We start from the raw sequence: 20,298 nt of genomic DNA on the forward strand, positions 1-20,298 counted from the left end.
TTAAAGAACTCTCTTTAGGTAATTGGATAGACCTAGGCTTAGATACAGTAGATAAATTGTTTCAAAATACAGAACTAAAATCTTTTGAACAATTAAGCCAACAATATAATATCCCTAAATCTGAAGAATACAAATATTTCAAAATCCGGAAATTTTTACAAACCCATACTGCAACCCCACTACTCCTACCCTCCCAAGTTAATAAACTTTTACTACCAGAAAAGATATTTCAAAAAGGACTATCCGTGTTCTATAAGACATTATTATCGGATAGAGTAGAACCTCCTAGGTGTCAGTTGACAAGATGGCAGGAATATTTACAGCTAGATTTAGACCAAGAAGAATGGGAGCTAGCAGTCAAATCGCTGAGAAAGTCCACACACTGTGTGTCTCATCATGAGAATCTCTTAAAAATGATATGGAGATGGTACCTCACTCCAGTAAAAATCGCCAAATTCGATACCAAAGTTACTCCACTTTGTTGGAGAGACTGTAAACAAGCAGGTTCTTTGGAACATATCTTTTGGGAATGTCCTAAAATCCAAGGATTGTGGAAGGAAATAGAGGTTTTTCTTAGGAAATTACCTGTGAATTTGATGTGTATTCCTCCCAGTATGGCCCTTCTCCACATAAAGACCATGGACTTGCCTCCCAAGGAGAGACTGATTTTTAATCACATTTTTGTGGTTACCAGGTGTAAGATAGCAGAAAATTAGAAATCTAAAATAATTCCCAAAATTGAAGATATTCTTAAAACTGTAGAGTTTAATCTCAATGCAGAAAAAACCTGGGCAATCAGATCAGGAAATTTACAGTCCTTTCTGGTGAGATCAAGTTTATGGCATTCGATATACCCAGATACTAAATTGAATGATCTTAATTAGAGGTTATAAATCCCATAAATCTAATAAATCCAATACATCCTATAAACCCTCTCACAGAGATGGAGACTTTTCCAGTTGTGTACTCTGCATAACACAATAATTTATGAGGAGAGCGTACTGTTCTTAACTCTTAGCAATTGAATACAACTTCATTAGTTGTAGTATTAGGTGTAGTTGTAGTTATAGTTTTTACTGTATGTATACTTCCTTATTGGGATATATCAATTTATTATAGTAAAATATTGCTCTATATTTTTGGTGAAGCAAAATTTCTTAATGATACAGCTTGACTATGTTCAATCAATCCTTAGATGGATGCGACCCCTAGGATCTCAGTAGTGTCAGTTTATACGCGTTTTGCACGTTTTCAACGCGTGATTAGTATACGGGTATAAATATACGTGTACATAACAAATTTCTTAACCAACAATATTAAATTATATTATATCATATTTTATCATATGTTGACCAATACTGAATGTATAAGTTTTCAACGGCTGTTATTATTTGTACTGCAGATTATTTTTCTGCATAATGTAAATATTAATGTTTGAAAATATTTTAATGCCTTTTTTTGGCTATAATGTTTAAAAAATCCCAATAAAAATGATTGAAACTAATTTAAAGGTGGCCATACTTGGCAGATGTCAGCTGCTGATTCAGGTCTTTAAGACCGTTTCGGCAGCTGTGTAAGGTTGCCCCCTATAAGCCTACCTAACCGACATCTGGCCTAAAATTGTCCAGATCTTGATCGGGCAGGTTAGATCTCCTGTCAGATCAGGGTCCACATTGGCTAGTCCTCAGTCTGACGGAGCCTATGTCTGCCATTTTAGGTGGGCATATCAGGAGAAGATCCACTCATTTGGTGGATCGCAGTAAGTATACGCATACACTGAATACGTATTTACCTGTAGTTGCAGGCACAGCTCCCGCCTGCATGCAGCTACATGAGTGGAGATCAGCCAGAAAATGCCTGATAATGCGTTTTTGGGCTGATCTCCGCTCTGTGTAGCTGTACGTAGGCGGAAACTGTGCCTGTCAGTGCAACTACAGGGAAATGCATATTAAATCTGCTTCTACGACTGAAAACCACAGGTGGAGAGCAGCAGAGCCAACACTCCATGTGACTAGAGTCTTAATCTTGTAAAATACAGAAGCAAGAAGGGGAGTATGTACCCCCAAGTATTCTGCCTAAAGCTGCTAGAGCGGGGTATGTTGCTGTTATTTACCATAAGGAGGTTACTGCAGTGTCGAACTAAAGTGGTTTGGGCCCGGTATCCTGGGGAGCCAGTCCAACCCTGGATTACTGTGCTAAAATGTATTTCAAAAGCGCAAATAGATTTTTTTATATTTCATTGAATATTCATGAATATTCTTCATTTCCCAGGGTGCCACAGCCATATAACCTGTGCTCTGATAAACTTCAGTCACACTTTACTGCTGCGCTGCAAGTTGGAGTGATATCACCCCCCCTCCAGCAGCCAATCAGCAGAACAATGGGAAGGGAGAAAGATAGCAACTCGCCGACACCTGTATTGCTAAAAGTTGTAAATATGAGAATAGCACTTGATAATAAAAAAGTCCAGCTTGGGGGAGTAGGAGAAACAATAAGCTGAAAGCAGTTCCTAATGTGTAGCGCTGGCTCCTTCTGAAAGCTCAGACTCAGGCACAATGCACTGAGATGGCTCCTACACACCAATATTACAGCTAAAAAAAATACATTTGTTGGTTCAAGAATAAAATTAAAAAAATGGTAGAGTGAATTATTTGCTATGTAAATAGTATTATTTAGAAGTAAAAAGTACACCATAAAATCATAACAGAATCCCTTTATTGTTGCTGAAGTATTTCAGCATGATTGTATGCCAATACAATATGTAATAAAAATTCTAAGAGCTGTACTTCAGCAACATTTTGCACTGATTTCTAACACCCTTTTGTTTTAAAATGGGGATCCACTAGGCTAATGCAACACAGGGCTGATTCTTGGCTGATGCCAGAGTAGGGGCTGATTCCTGACCAGCGTTTATACGCAGGCTGAGAATCAGAGTCTGATATTAGCCTAAGGGCTTGGGCACACGGGTTTGGTTCCCTTCTCTCAGACTGCATTTTTAATTCAGACTAGAAGAAACAGATCCGCTTCCATATGCCACTCTGTGTACCTCCACTGAAAAGTACAGCTTCTGCCTGAGTACAGGTACACAGAGCAGGGGTTTGCCCAAAAAATGTAAACGTAGGCATTTTCGGGCCAACCTCCGCTTCAGTCCATGATCCAAAAGGTATGTGATGTGGCACACGGGATGCCTGGACGAGGGCGCTTGAGTTCACAAGGGGGTCCCTTGCAGTCGCAGCCCTGGAGAGCCCCTGATTTTCCAGTCTGATCCTGGAATGGATCTACTTCTCTCAGCCTGAAACAAAACACAGGCTGAGAGAAGCGGCCCAAACTCTCCATGTGCCCAGGCCCTTGCGCCCTTTGTATCCAGTCAACAAAGTTAATATGGGGACCTCTCCCTCCAGCTCTTTATATGTTTAATCTAAATGGATAACCTGGGGAGTAGAAAATGTAGCTGTAATGTGAGACACACGCACTGTGGTTAGAGTTTAATGTAAGAACAAATATGACGGCGCTTTGAAAGATGGCTTTGTTTAATTAGGGGAGAAAGCGAGTGTTTGCTAAAGAGCCAGCAAAGTGCTGAGCTCAGTGACATCAAAAGCCAAGGCAAATAAGCTAATGGGACGGGAGAAGGAGGAGGCAGCGAGGGAAAAGGGAGGAGGAGAAATGCCAAGGCTTCAAGGTACAAAGCAGAACTACAGGGAGACGCCCACCTCTGGCACAGGCCTTGGCAGGAAATATTAACTCACTGAGGTGCAATGACTGGCACAATAATTGGCTCAGTACCATCAGGACACCAAGCTTGAAACTGCTTAAAGCTCTTAAACTCTCCCCCATCTAAATTATAACCCCTAAACAGACTTATATTGAAACAATGTGTACACTGGTTACTTTCCTCTTTTTCTGTTCAATTAAATGATTTAAACGAGTTAAAAAAGCACTTGCACTTTCTTTATTAGCAGGCACAGCTCTTATTTTTCATTTAGGTATCCTCTAAATGCAAAACAAAAAGAGACCTACTTGCTCTATTTAGTCTTTACAGTAGGCACAGCAAAGTGGCCTGTGTGCCATTGCCTTTAAAATGCCAGTACAGTTCAGACTTGGCTGAAACCTCAGCCAATCTCATCCAGGGGTGTTTCTGTCTAAAGGTGGCTATACATGCACCGATATTATCATACGTGGCGGGAGATCAGGCAACAGATATGGTAAAAAGCCTTAGATATTGTCATCTTGTCGATCAGCCTGGACAGAAAATTTTGATGGGGCACCTCTAAAGGTGCCCAAACACCGGCAAGCATTTAGTGCTGAATAATCAGGTGGGGAAAAATTATTTTATTTCTATCTGCATATCTGAGGATTCAGCGCTGAACAATAGTGGAGGGTACAAACGATCTTTCCTGCTACTTATGGTCGCAGGAAAGAGCATAATTGTAACAAAAATCCATGTTCTACAGATGTTGGTCTTTTGAGGAATCGGGCCTACTTGAAAATCATATCTGCTGCATATGGCCCCCATGCACTATACTCTAGAACAGTGCTGTCCAACTGGCGGCCCGCGACCCCCCTCTATGTGGCGCCCCAATTGTCTGGCTGCTTTGATGGCTTACCTTTGTGTAAACTTTAAATGGTATCAGTACTGTGATTAACTGGCCCCCTGCATGGTTCTCACCTCAGATTCAGGCTGTAATCTCCCTGTATTGTTTAAACATGTAATCCCCTGTACTGTTCACTTTTTAATCCCTGCATTGTTTGCCCCCTGCAGTGTTCACACCTCAAACAGATTGTAGGAGCAGTAGAAACCCACAAATAAACCCTGCATACTATAAAAAGAACATATACTGAGGTGGTACTGCAATTAAAAAGTTTTTTAATATATAGTTATTGTGCAGACTGTAGGAGCAGTGCCAGCATTGTGTCACTGTATGCTGCCTGTGTGTGCCATACTCTGCCTACCCTATGCTGCCTGTGTGCCATACACACAGGCAGCATAGGACAGGTAGTGTATGGCACACACAGGCAGGGTATGGCACACACAGGCAGGGTAGGGTAGGCAAAGTATGGCACACACTGGTAGGGCAGGCAGAGTATAGTACACACAGGCAGCATAGGGCAGGCAGAGTATGGCACACACAGGCAGGGTAGGGCAGGCAGAGTATGGTACACACAGGCAGGGTAGGGCAGTCAGAGTATGGCACACACAGGCAGCATAGGACAGGCAGAGTATGGCACACACAGGAAGCATAGGGCAGGCAGAGTATGGCACACACAGGCAGCATAGGGCAGGCAGAGTATGGCACACACAGGAAGCATAGGGCAGGCAGAGTATGGCACACACAGGAAGCATAGGGCAGGCAGAGTATGGCACACACAGGCAACATAGGGCAGGCAGAGTATAGCACACACAGGAAGCATAGGGCAGGCAGAGTATGGCACACACAGGCAGGTTAGGGCAGGCAGAGTATGGCACACACAGGCAGGGTAGGGCAGGTAGAGTATGGCAGGTGTTTGCTATACTACCATTAATATGGGTATGGTCATGTGATAACACGGGTGTGGTTTCAAGTGGGTGTGCTTTTAAAAAGGGGAGTGGTCAAAACTGGCTTCCATTATCAGCCCTCCGCCATGTAAGCCAGAAAAATTCCGGCCCTCGGTACCACAGAAGTTGAACAGCACTGCTCTAGAACAGTGCTGTCCAACTGGTGCCGAGGGCCGGAATTTCTCTAGCATACATGGTGGAGGGCCGCTAATGGAAGCCAGTTTTGACCACTCCCCTTTTTGAAACCACACCCACTTCAAACCACACCTATTTTATCACAATGGTGGTAGCACAGCAAAATCCCAAATGCTTGGTCCTTACTGTGGGGATATCAACCATCATTCATATGTGAAAGAATTATATTATGTCATATTAAGATATACCCTTAAATTCCATATGCCTCCTCCTCCCCTTTGGATAGCAGAGCAACCCCCAGTACATAATTACACACCTTAGGGACCATTTAATGGCTATTTCCAACTGCTAACAAACTCCCACAACAAACCCCTGCCAGGTTCACCTCCCACAAGCAGCATAGGGCAAGCAGAGTATGGCACACACAGGCAGCACTCTGCCTGTCCTATGCTGTCTGTGTGTGCCATACTCTGCCTGCCCTACCCTGCCTGTGTGTGCCATACTCTGCCTTCCCTATGCTTCCTGTGTGTGCCATACTCTGCCTGCCCTACCCTGCCTGCGTGTGCCATACTCTGCCTGCCCTACCCTGACTGTGTGTGCCATACTCTGCCTGCCCTACCCTTCCTGTGTGTGCCATACTCTGCCTGCCCTACCCTGCCTGCGTGTGCCATACTCTGCCTGCCCTACCCTGCCTGCGTGTGCCATACTCTGCCTGCCCTACCCTGCCTGCGTGTGCCATACTCTGCCTGCCCTACCCTGACTGTGTGTGCCCTTACTCTGCCTGCCCTACCCTTCCTGTGTGTGCCATACCCTCCCTGACCTATGCTGCCTGTGTGTGCCATACTGTACCTGCCCTATGCTGGCTGTATGTGCCATACTCTGCCTACAGTACAGTCTGAGGTGTGAAGAAGTGAACAATGGGGGTGATTACAGTCTGAGCCTGAGGTGTGAACACTGCAGGGGGTGAACAATGCAGGTATTAAAAGGTGTGAAAAACACAGGGGATTACATTTTTAAACAATACAGGGGGATTACAGCTTGAATCTGAGGTGAGAACCATGCAGGGGGCCAGTTAATCTCAGTACTGATACCATTTAAAGCTTACTCAAAGGTAAGCCATCAAAGCAGCCAGACAGGTGGGGGGCCACACAGAGGCGGGCCGCCAGTTGGACAGCACTGCTCTAGAACATACTTTGTGGCTACTAGATTAAATATATCTGTAATCTTTATTATTTCTTGGGCTAAGGAGTACAAACATGTTTGGACAGGTAGATAATTAGATTACTAGACACAGATAGCCCCCCCCTCGGCATACTGGATTCCTCCTGCTTATCTGTAAAACAAAATTGTCACAATGAAGAGTGAAGTGAGGGATGGTTTATACAAGCTCAGCATCTATAGTTAAATTAATTCATAACTCATAACTAATTACTGGTGAGATAGAGTCTAAAAGCAAAATAATAATTTAATACTACGTTATGATAAAATTGTGCATTTTTAAAAATTAAAAGTAAAGACAGAAGTATTTAGAAGCATATTGCTTTCTTTGACTTCTGTAAGATTGAGTCACACAGAAAGACTATAAGCGGCTACTTGTATATTGATCCCCAGGGGGTGAAACCTATTTCTAGGCTGCTATTCATTATTCATCTTTTTGTGAGACATTAGTCTTAGACCAGACAGCTGAACTGTTGGCTAGATATGTCTTTTATTAATACATTAATCAAGCAAAAAAAATTACAGGTTTTTTTCCATTCAGAATAAGAGTGTGTGTATATGTGCGTGTGTGTATTAAAAGTGTCATTTGGTAGTTGGTTTTAAAAATTAGAGGTCTAAGAAAGTGGCAGCTCATAGTAATGCCAACATAGCAACTGTGACACAACATAATGTGTGTATGGCCAGCAAAGTAAGAAGCAGGAGAAAACCAGAATGAGTGTCCTAGTGACTGTGCATAAACTTTCTTTTGCCCATATTAAGGAATAAACAGTCAGGCCTCAGTCACACTACAGATCTGCATGCAGCTTGGTCAAATCAGATTAAGAGTACAGTTATCTACAGCCTGTTGTGTTCTGTAAAAAGCTTCAACAAGTATTACAAAATCTGATCTAGACAAGTCTGAAGTCTCAAAGATAGGTTCTGCAGTGCAGTGCCAGCTATCCAAAAAGGATTGCAGGTTCCTTATTGAACCAGCAGATGGCATCTTTTTCTTATTCTTCTAGGATGGGTACATTGGTTGGTTCAATTCTTCGGATATGAATTTGGGATTTCATATAGACAGAGAGACCATTTACCCACTAGACAGGAATACAGTGGATGTGCTTTAACCATTTTATAATTGTCAGTGGTGTAATTAAATTTACTTTGTCCCCCAGACTATGGTTTAAACAGATCTGTTTCTTACACATAAACTGATATATCACAGCCAAGACCCTTTAGACCCCAGCAGCTACTGAGTCTGTTGTCTATAATTGTTGATATACACTTTAATGCAGTGACACCATAGAATTAATACAGCAACTCAGGCACAGAATACGGTGAACTCCCTTCATGAGGCAAGTTGAAAGCATACAGCAGCTTACCAAGGGTGACAAGAAGCCCTTCCTGGTGACTTTATGTGATGAAATTCTTTTATTTTTTTAAACCAGAATTTTGGCTCTGCTAGTGAGCATTCCTAACCAAAAGGCTGGATGCTGAGAAGGAATTTAAGAACCTGTGCCCACCCCACAGCCAATGGGGTCAGGCTTACTGAACTAGTACTAGAAAACATAAGAAACATACATTCGGCAAAAACCGAGTTAAATACAGTGGTGTGAAAAACTATTTGCCCCCTTCCTGATTTCTTATTCTTTTGCATGTTTGTCACACAAAATGTTTCTGATCATCAAACACATTTAACTATTAGTCAAAGATAACACAAGTAAACACAAAATGCAGTTTTTAAATGAGGGTTTTTATTATTTAGGGAGAAAAAAAATCCAAACCAACATGGCCCTGTGTGAAAAAGTAATTGCCCCCTGAACCTAATAACTGGTTGGGCCACCCTTAGCAGCAATAACTGCAATCAAGCGTTAGCGATAACTTGCAACGAGTCTTTTACAGCGCTCTGGAGGAATTTTGGCCCACTCATCTTTGCAGAATTGTTGTAATTCAGCTTTATTTGAGGGTTTTCTAGCATGAACCGCCTTTTTAAGGTCATGCCACAACATCTCAATAGGATTCAGGTCAGGACTTTGACTAGGCCACTCCAAAGTCTTCATTTTGTTTTTCTTCAGCCATTCAGAGGTGGATTTGCTGGTGGGTTTTGGGTCATTGTCCTGCTGCAGCACCCAAGATCGCTTCAGCTTGAGTTGACGAACAGATGGCCGGACATTCTCCTTCAGGATTTTTTGGTAGACAGTAGAATTCATGGTTCCATCTATCACAGCAAGCCTTCCAGGTCCTGAAGCAGCAAAACAACCCCAGACCATCACACTACCACCACCATATTTTACTGTTGGTATGATGTTCTTTTTCTGAAATGCTGTGTTACTTTTACGCCAGATGTAACGGGACACGCACCTTCCAAAAAGTTCAACTTTTGTCTCGTCGGTCCACAAGGTATTTTCACAAAAGTCTTGGCAATCATTGAGATGTTTTTTAGCAAAATTGAGACGAGCCTTAATGTTCTTTTTGCTTAAAAGTGGTTTGCGCCTTGGAAATCTGCCATGCAGGCCGTTTTTGCCCAGTCTCTTTCTTATGGTGGAGTCGTGAACACTGACCTTAATTGAGGCAAGTGAGGCCTGCAGTTCTTTAGATGTTGTCCTGGGGTCTTTTGTGGCCTCTCGGATGAGTTGTCTCTGCGCTCTTGGGGTAATTTTGGCCTGGGAAGGTTCACCACTGTTCCATGTTTTTGCCATTTGTGGATAATGGCTCTCACTGTGGTTCGCTGGAGTCCCAAAGCTTTAGAAATGGCTTTATAACCTTTACCAGACTGATAGATCTCAATTACTTTTGTTCTCATTTGTTCCTGAATTTCTTTGGATCTTGGCATGATGTCTAGCTTTTGAGGTGCTTTTGGTCTACTTCTCTGTGTCAGGTAGCTCCTATTTAAGTGATTTCTTGATTGAAACAGGTGTGGCAGTAATCAGGCCTGGGGGTGACTACAGAAATTGAACTCCGATGTGATAAACCACATTTAAGTTATTTTTTAACAAGGGGGGCAATCACTTTTTCACACAGGGCCATGTAGATTTGGAGTTTTTTTTCCCCTTAATAATGTAAACCTTCATTTAAAAACTGCATTTTGTGTTCAATTATGTTATCTTTGACTAATAGTTAACAGTTTTTGATGAGCAGAAACATTTTGTGTGACAAACATGCAAAAGAATAAGAAATCAGGAAGGGGGCAAATAGTTTTTCACACCACTGTAAATATAAAGCAAATGAAAAACATTATTTGTGGAGCTTGCATTCAAACCAATATGTTTGTGACCCCTTTAAGATATGAGCATATTAGAGGTGACCAAATGCAAATTGCAAACTGGGCCCTATGAACCAATTTTTATTATGTAACCCTAGTTTGTTAAAAAATTGTAAGTTTACTATTTGTTATAAATGAATGTAAAGTGCTGTGTATGATAACACTTTCTCTGTGCTGCTGCTGCAATAATAATACTCTCTAGCTCAATACCCAGCTCTTCCCAGACTGTAAAGGTGCCCTCCATGTTCTGTTTTTAGAAAGCCAAAGATCATGGTGCTGTTGTTGTGAGAGAGCCTTGGATTGAGGAAGATGAAGGTGGCAAGGTGAAATATGCAGTCCTGCAAACTGTAAGTCCCAGGTCTACTGTTAAAGGGGATAGGGTTAATTGAGTTATTACTTTCTGTTCTGACACTGGAGATTACTGAAAGCTGCTGTTTGTTCTCCTTATTCCCAGAGGCACTGTTTTGTCCAGTGATTAAACTCTCTTTCTTTGATCTCGCTCTTCTCTCTGATGAGCTGGTTTTCCCTTCTGACAATGACTGGGAGGGGGAATTTCATTTCACTTCCTGAGGTTTTAGCCTGCAGCGAATTCTTTCTAGTGGTAATGACAGAACAAGAAGCTGTTGTTAAATATGCTACTATTTCACTTTGTCTTTCTAGTACGGCGATACTACACATACTCTGCTAGAATACCTGGGGCCATATCGGGGTGTCTTTCTACCAGGTTATAAAGAGCCGCTGTTCAGAGATCCTCTGTTACCTACACTGTAAGTTCCAGATCCCATTAAAGAAACAATGATGGGTCTAGATCAAACTGTCCCAACATTACAAACAGCAAAATATTTCATGTCATAGCACCAAGCACTATACAATACGTTCACATTTATTGAAATTTGAAGAATGAAGAATAATGAAGAACTGATATCAGTATAGTAAGAAGTCCCCAGAAAAACAGAGCTGGAACAACCCTGTGTGCTTTCCAACTGAATGGCCCATGAGGGGATCATACAGATGGTGTACACGGCTTTAAGCTAAATTTAGCAAACAAAATGCATGGCAAAACTCTAATACTGCCATTGGTGTTTTTTGGTTATTCTAGCATGAAACAACACAGTTTTGTGTACCTGGAAGCAAAATGCTCTACAAAATTGTATCACAGATTTGCGAAAATATTGTGCGCATGTAAAACGTGTAAAATGGGCAGTTAAAAGTGTGCACATGCTCAGTGAATGTTTTGTCACACTAGGCCACACTTCCTACATCACGATAGGTCACACCTGTTTTTTGGCTCTCCTGACTTTCTTCTTAAAGGAGAAGGAAAAGCATTTTGACATTTTATTGCAAATAGATTAGCCACAATAGTGCAAGCTAGAATGCTATATTTATTCTGCAGAAAGCTTTACTATACCTGAGTAAACTGCATGTTTAAGATAGCAGCTGCCATTTTAACTTGGTCGCAGTAGCTTCCATGCTGTAGCTCTAGCTACTTGTAGCTCAGATTACAGTACAGTTGGGAGCGGGGAGAGAGATGATGGGAGGGGATGCAGAAGAAGGGAGAGGGAGAGAGGAGCAAACTGAGTAGACCCGTGTCATACCCTCAAGGATTTTTCTGAAAGAAGGAAGTCTGATACTGAAGAACATGTGCACACAAAAGAAGAAAATAAATCCTGTGTTTCTTTTGATAGAGGACTCATTGCAGCGTTTCTGTGAGTGCTTATGGCTGTATTTACATAGACATTTCTGATAAAGCATACTTAGTTTTTACCTTTCCTTCTCCTTTAGCCAGGTTGACAACTCTGCTATAGCATACTTAAAGTTTATTTAAAGTTAACTTCCACTTTAAGCCCCACATGAAAGTTTCTCAGGTCGGATGCACATCTGCATCAATCTAAGTACTGACTCACAAAATTGGATACAGGGATGTTTGCAGGGCCATAAGTACTGGCATCCATAGACATGCCTTGAGCCATGCAGTAGACACAACGCACCCACTCTGCAAGGCTCAAGGCAAGTCTAATAAGACCTGAAATGGGATCTGTCATGTACCAATTGTGTATAAATATATTTTTACTGTAATAAGGTATATAGCTAATGATATTCATTTAACAGAAACAAATTATCAATTGTTTCAATTTTATTTAATGTATGTTTATTACAAATGGATGCCCTGACAGTTATTCACATTATGGGTGGGCTTTCTGATCAGGGATTCACAGCACTGTAAGTCCCTGGAGGCACCTAAACAGTTCCAAAGCTTGGCAGGCTCTATGAATTGTCTCAGACTCAACAGTTCAACTGACTTAATCCTATTAATGCCATTAAGCCTAAAGGGAAAATAAATAAGGGGGTTACTGTTGGCACCTAGAAACTACACCATCAGTTGTTCTAATCAAGGCTGTTTCTGTGCATTGGATCTGTTCAGGCACTTCCAGGAATCACGGAGGCCCTCCATCCCCCCCCCCCCCCCCGCACGTGACCGTGGGGTCTGCTGTCACTATTGTTACTCCACTGGTTCCAGCAAAAACTACTTACTGATTTGTTGCTGTGGGTTACTAGACCATATGGACTGGTTGAAACAAGACATTATTCTAAGAATCATGTTGATTAAGATTGGGCCTGTTGGTAATTCCATTGTTTCAACAAGCCAAACAAACATGTTTGTTTATGTCTTCCAAGCTAAAGAAACCCGAATGTGTTATGTGTGTTGTGTGGAAATAGGTACATAACTGCTTAGGCGGTCGGAGACTCAGTTTATATGCTTTTCCCTTGGAAGGGATGGCTTGGCCTCAGTGGGGAGAAGATTAGGGGTGAGCATGTTTCTTGCAGTGTGATCATTGCGCTAAGGTTTCTATGTAGGTGTAATCTAGTTGTAACCTAATGGGACCCAGTTTCAAGGTATTACGGATTAAATCTGGGGTGAACACTTACTAACCATATATCAGAATGGCTGCTATTACAGTTTTTTCTATGTAGAGTGACTTGCAAAAGGATAACGTACAGCCTGCAGCACAACAGCTGTAGGCACGGGACCATCTATGTTTAATCTTCCAGTAGGTGCCTATGCTGTTATAAGGAATGTTACACAAGCAATGTAGAGAAGGACCACTCATGATTTACTGTCAGTAAAAATAAATTCTGGCCATGTCTGTACCTACTTGCTCACAGCAGATGCCAACAACAAAATCAAATCCACAAAGCCAAAAGATGCATTTAAAGGGGCTGTTCACATTAAAATTAACTTTTGGTATGATGTTGGTCATCACTTTTTGCTTTCTTCGGTTTTTGTATTTTTTTTTTTTTTATTCAGCAGCTCTCCAGCTTGGAATTTCAGCAGCTATCTGGTTGCTGGGGTTCACATTAGCCTAGCAACCAGGCTGTGGCTTGAATAAGAATCTGGAATATGATTAGGAGATGAGCTTTCTGCTCACAGAGAATTCACCATTCCATGCCACTGCAGCAACTGTACAAACAGCCATCCCCCACAGTACAGGTAGTTAGGTGTGTAGTTGGTGTGCACAGTGGAAATTGTAAGAGCATAGCAGACTTTGCTTTAGGCAATGTTATAGGAAATGTATCAACTTGAACAGTGGAGCTGATCATACTGGGGGGCTTGGAGCAGTAGCCCTAAATGAAAGCCAGCTAGGGGTGAATATGGGAGAATTCCTGTTATCCCGGGACCTGTTATCCCGAATGCTTGGGGCCTGGGGTTTTCCGGATCAGGAATCTTTGTGTAATTTGTATCACCATACTATACCATAACAAAGGAGTGTTGTGCCTCCAATAAGGATTATTTATATCTTACTTGGCATCAAGTACAAGGTACTGTCTTATTATTACACAGAAAAGGGAAATTGATTTTAAAAAAATTTAATTATTTACTTAAAATGGAGTCTACAGGAGGACTACCTGTAAGTCAGAGCTTTCTGAATAATGGGTTTCTGGATAATGGATCGTATACCTGTATTTGAGTGGAACACATGAAGGTTCTGTTCACTGCTGTTTTTAGTTTTACTGTATGAAAATTCTGTTTGTTTCCACAGGCCATCAGGCTGTCTCAGTTTCATTGACCACATTGTTGGGAACCAGCCAGATAATGAGATGGTGCCTATCGTAGAGTGGTATGTAGCAGATCTGAAAGCAAATACTGCTTCTTTCATAACATTTTTAAGTGACACTTCAACATTAAGCTAAGTCTGTTCTAAGGCTCCAGTAGCAAAGCTCTCCTAGCTGCAGCTGTGCACCTACGTCTATGTCTGGACCTGTAAGCCTCTAGTTCTACAAACTGCAGGTGCATGTTGGGTAAGACATCTGTGTTTTCGTCTGATTTATTTGCTTAGCAAGTAGCAAAGTTTAGGAAACAGCAAACATGCTACAATTTATACCAGACATGTCCAGTCTCTGGCCCTCAAGCTGACATTCTGCTACTACTAAATGGCTTACTACAGAAACCAAAATATTTTGCACATATTATAAAAAAAAATTAATAAATGCTATTAAATGCTAAAAAATGTCAAGGTTTGTGCCAGTGTAGGGAAGCACAGAAAGCACACTGTGGCACAAGTACCCTCTTCATAAAGTACTATGAAAAATAGAATTTATCAGGATAATCAAGCAACAACTGGAAAATCTCTCGAGGTTACTGAGTAGACTCTACAGGCAGGGTAGGAATGGTTTATTACATGAAAATAATGGTCTCTACATCAGCAAGATAAAACTGAACAAGAGAAGTAGAATTTTAAAAAGAATTTCAAAATGTATAAATAAGGTTGGCAGAAAAAGCTATAAAAATGAATAGATACAGAAGGCTAGAGCGAAGGTTTCTATTAAAAACTGGGGAGCACAGGATAAATGAAAAAAACAATTGGATAGCATCTTAGTATAATGGTTAGTTACAAACTTTGGCATCCTTTTTCACCTGATTCACACAAAATAGTCCATAATTTAAAAGTGGAAAAAAACTACATCGTTTTTAAAAATATTTACAAATTGCTGTGAAACCCTTGAATAAAGCTCTGTGTGTTGCCGCCACGCATAGACCACAGTGCCTAAGTTAGTGTCTAAGTTCCTGGGATAATAGATTTTAATTTTTATACAAATACCATGTCTAGGGTTGCCACCTGGCTGGCATTTGACCAGTCTAGCAGGTAAATCACCAGCTAGGGCCGGCACCGGTATTACAAATTTATCAGCAATGTACTTGTCGGTAAATTGTAATGGACTATAAATCCCCCCCTTCCTTGCCTCTCTCTGCTGCTTTATAACTATGGGCTCACCCCTGCTTCACCTATAACCCTATAAGTCCATTTCTCCACCCATTTACTGCCCCCATCCACCTTTTTCCCACTCATTTCCCCACTCCTAACATCATAGCCTCGCCCCCAAAGGACCCAACTCAAAGGCCCATTTTAGTCAGAGAAGAAGGTGGCAACTTTAACCATGTCAAATTGAGTGACAGACCTGAGCAAAGAATCATCAAGAGACCCTTCCTGCACCAGTTACTTGAGCTTCTGAAATTCTGTGTAGCCTGCAACAGTCAGTATAGTAGGAAGCATTCGTATAATACATTTATGATACTGGTAGTGTTTGATTGCTAATACCATAAAAAGTAAAAAAAAAAAAAAAAAATAACTCACAGAAGTGCTCATAAGAAGCAAGATGATCAATTTTGCATTATGTTGTGTCAGAGGATATATGTCCCCTTTAAAGCTCAAAATAAATTGTAGAGGGGGCTGATCTTTGCCATAGATAACTAATATCCATTCCCTGAATTGTGATGAATGTCTAGGTATCAGAAGTGCCTGCTGTTCCACAGATTCTGGTCGGTTGATGACAAACAGATACACACTGAGTACAGCTCCCTGAGATCCATAGTGGTGACAAACTATGAGGAAACTATTAAAATGCCCATAAATGAACCAGCTGCCGGAAAGAAAAAATCTCAGATACAGGTAAAAATGAGTTTGTTATCAGTGAATCCTTTACTTTAATATATATTGCACAGGTTCCTGTACTTTCTATTTTCTCTACAGTACAGTTACCATTAAATATCTGCCTCTCACTTACATCAGAAGATACAGTTCCACCAATATTAATATCCAGTTGTGATATCTCTTATGTGTTCTTACAAATACTGTAAAAAAAAAAAGCAAGAATATCCAACCCAGTGCTGTTGTTGGGCTGCATTACCGTATCCTGTGACAGCGGAATTTACAGTTGTGAGATCACTCGTGTACACAAGTGATATCACTGCCAGGTGTTCCTAGACTTTAGCTCCTAGCATTCTGAGACATCACATGTTATTAACATATATTTATATAGGGCAAACATACTCTGCAGCGCTGTACAATAGATTACTCCCAATTAATATAAAATTGCATGGCAGAGATATATAACCTGTAGTTAGGCAATGCCAGAATGCCTTGTTTGCAAGCCTAATGCCAGACAGCAATGGCTCATTTAGCTTCAGTTACAGACTCACATTGCTTATATTCTATTTACTTTATCCAAAAGTATTGACATTTTTAAGGTGCAGAGAGCACAGTAACAATGCTTCTGTCACCTTGCTCCAATTGGAGCTTAAAGTGTTGAAGAGAATTAGTCCCAATTTCCCAACACTATTTACAACTCGTCAAACAGCATCTACCGTGATAAAACTGATATATATATATATATATATATACAAAAAACAAACAGAGTGCCGAACACATAGGGACTTTAGAAAAAACAAAAAAGAATTTATTGAAAAAGATCTTGGATCTTGTTTGTTTATTGCACATTTTTGACCAGCACCTAGGGCATTTGATTGTCTGAAGGGTGTGCTCATTTTGTTTTTGTATATATATATATGTATATATATATATAGTGAGGGCATGTTCACAAAAACATCTGGTGGCCTTGGCTGGATGCTCACCCAGAGGTCACTCCTCCTGCATCCCCCTTGGCTTACCACCCCAACCTAAGGAATCTGTATCCCCCTTAAGATGTCCTGCACGCCCTGTGCATCCCCATGATTGGGGATTCTGTTAAAGGAACAGTAACATCAAAAAATTAAAGTGTTTTAAAATAATTAAAATATAATGTGCTGTTGCTACTATATAAATAAGCTACTATATAAATAAGCTGCTGTGTTGCCATGGGGGCAGCCATTCAAGCTGGAAAAAAGGAGAAAAGGCACAGGTTACATAGCAGATAACTAGTAGATAAGCCCCATATAATGGGGGTTTATCTGTTATCTGCAAAGTAACCTGTGCCTTTTCTCCTTTGAATGGCTGCCCCCATGGCTACACAGCAGCTAACTTATATAAACTATAGTAGTCTTTCTGAGGCAAACACACCAGTTGTAGCAATGCAGGGCAACAGTACATTATATTGTAATTACTTTTATACACTTTCATTTTTTGGTGTTACTGTTCCTTTAATAATATTGATTCCCCTGTTTTCTCCAATCCCTCCACTGACTTCTAAAACCAAAATCTTACCCAATACCCCAGCTTAGAATTTTCTTCATGTCTATTTTTTTTTTCACTCCCACTAGTGTTCTCTATACTATTCCTGTTATTTTTCCTCCCCTTACTTTTTGTACAGCAGTGCAACAAATTGTTATAGACAAAGTGCAATAGTACATGCATTAGACATTGGGCTCGCATAAACTGTGATCTATCACCTCATGATCATATGGCGACAGTTTCCTTATTTTATTGTCTATGATAATGGCCCATGGTTGTAACATTGCTGCAATAGTAACTTGTTGTATAAGCTCTTTGTGTTACTGAGACTTATTATAGAGGAAGGGATATACAGGAAATTAACTCTTTTAGTTGATCTTTATATAGACACTATTAATGTTTCAAAGACCAGATAGTATTATCAGTATTCATTATTTCAAATGCCACTGCCTGAAAGAATAAGTGTATGCTTTTCATTTATTTTCTGTGTCACTGTGAATGTGCAATTATAATGATGTTTTCCTTCTATAAATACCTTTGTTTAATTTATCTAATATGAACATTAGTCAGTGACTTCCCTCTTCAGTCCTGGCTAATACAGTAGGAAACGGCTTGAGCTTTTTTTTATGGCATTTGGAACATGCTTTACATGTGAATTATATATGAACTTGGAGACTTTGTGTGGTCTTATTTTATCACTTTTGAACCAGGTTGTATTCCAAAAGACATGTGAAAACATTCTAAATCTCATTTTTTATATTTATTAGTCTCTTGATTGTTCATAATACACCGTAATGGTGTCGTGCACAGACATATCTTTGTGGTTTACCACTTGGCACACTTCTAAAGTGATGAATAGGACGGGTAACATCCATAGCATAGCAGAATAAACACAGAAAAACAGTAAGTGTCTTCCACCAGGTGGGCTCAAACCATTAATAGCCACCCTGTTAGATGTATTGCTCTCTTATGAAACATGGCATTTTAAAAATAGGGACAGATAGAATGGAAACTACCTGGCCAGGGCGGCGCTGTGATTAAGATCAACCAGATTATTAAGGCACAAGCAAGATCCACATGTGATATACTCTTCTTTTGAAAAGTGTTCAAAATTTACTAATGCTTTTGAAAAAATAATTATCCATACAAATTTATCTTCAGGCTCAATATCCTATTGCCACACAGCATCACTAACTTGCAATACGTATACTTGGCCAAATGGTCACAAGTTACATTACAGCATGCCATCTGCTTTCCAACTTTAAAAGGATCATCTCTGTTTTTTAAAATTCTGTAACATTCCCCATATGGCACTGCATACAGGCTAGGTGAAGGGATGCCAGGTGCGTGACTCATTTATAACACGTGGGCCTAATGGACCCCCATTGTTTTTATCATTATGGTCCACACACAGAGGACGGTAATTAGGCATGCATTTAACTGCACTTTAACTGCTTTTTTCCAGCTCACATGTGCAAATTGACAATATCAACTGAAAGGTTTGAAGCTGTAAAGCAAAAATCTAGCATCACTCAAAAGTGGATAGCTGCTCAGTTTCTACTGGGCACAACGGAGCCCTGTACCTAATGCCTGCCAAAGGGAGGTGGTAAATACAGTGCTCTGCTACACCTTGCACCTGTTGGTGCTCACTAACTTGGCCTTTGAATGACACACAAATTAGGGGGCAGGAGATGGGACAATCATGTGCCACCCCTGCCTGTCCTTAATGAGTACAGCTCTTTAAATGCAGACAATGTTATATTCATGCAGGAAGTGTCCTGTTGTCAAGACTAAAGTAGAAGCAAGTAAGGTATTTCATAAACAGTAATAAAACTATTTTTCTCCTGCACAGCTTAATAAATATACCATGTATTTTACACCTCTTTTTACACTGTTTTTCCGGTGTTAGTCATTTGATAAATATTCTCTTAGATGTTAAGATACAGCTCAACTAAATGATATCATGTAGGAACACTCACTTCCTGGCACAAGCTACTAGCGGGCCTACATGAACCTGTTTGTGCAGCCGATGACTAATTACAGTGGAGCCTTTGAAGTCAGGCTTTGGAACTGACAGGGAAGGATAGATACATTTTAATGGTGCACGTAGCTTGGTTTACAGGGATATAAACCCAAAACTAATATTTTAACCAATGTTATTCTAAGCAACTTTACAAAATATATTAATTACACCATTTTAGTGGTTGTGATGTAATTTTTTGAATATATAATTGTTATCTTTCTATCCTATTCCCTGGTGGCTGACTTTTGAAACAATATAGCGGAAGGCAGTTTAAGGGCAATGACAGATAAGGGGATTAGTCTACCGCAATAAATCTCCTCTACCATGGGCAACTAATCTCCTGCATATGCTTTGCCCCTGTAAATGTAATTTTTTACGTAACACCAAGCCACATGAAGTTCCACACGAAGCAACGTATTTTTTCCCAGTGCCGATTTATATTATTGCCAGTGGAAAAGCATTCGCAGGAGATTAGTTGCCCATGGGCAATTAATCTGTCATTGCCCTAACAGACCAGTTATGAAGCACACAAAGCTACCTTTGCTACATTGGTTTTAGGGACAGAACCAGCAGTGCAATGTAGCAGACAAATACTTCTTTTAGTTACAATTTACAGAAATAACTTTAAAACCACTGAATAATTCTAATAAATGTATACTGGAAAGTTGCTTAAAATAACACTTTCAGTATGGAAAATCTTATT

At 40.5% G+C, this 20,298-nt stretch overlaps 1 protein-coding gene across 1 annotated transcript in view; it reads left to right on the forward strand.

Moving 5' to 3' along the window:
* Window positions 1-20,298, forward strand: part of LOC594976 (4-hydroxyphenylpyruvate dioxygenase) — a 37,379-nt gene that overhangs the window by 12,174 nt on the left and 4,907 nt on the right. Inside the window, exons 7-10 of the mRNA NM_001030417.1 lie at window positions 10,385-10,474; window positions 10,788-10,894; window positions 14,168-14,245; window positions 15,913-16,075. Of these exons, the coding sequence (NP_001025588.1) occupies window positions 10,385-10,474; window positions 10,788-10,894; window positions 14,168-14,245; window positions 15,913-16,075 (438 nt within the window). The remainder of the gene's footprint in view (window positions 1-10,384; window positions 10,475-10,787; window positions 10,895-14,167; window positions 14,246-15,912; window positions 16,076-20,298) is intronic.

This window comes from Xenopus tropicalis, chromosome 2 (genome assembly GCF_000004195.4).
Source record: "Xenopus tropicalis strain Nigerian chromosome 2, UCB_Xtro_10.0, whole genome shotgun sequence".
NCBI classification, from domain to species: domain Eukaryota; kingdom Metazoa; phylum Chordata; class Amphibia; order Anura; family Pipidae; genus Xenopus; species Xenopus tropicalis.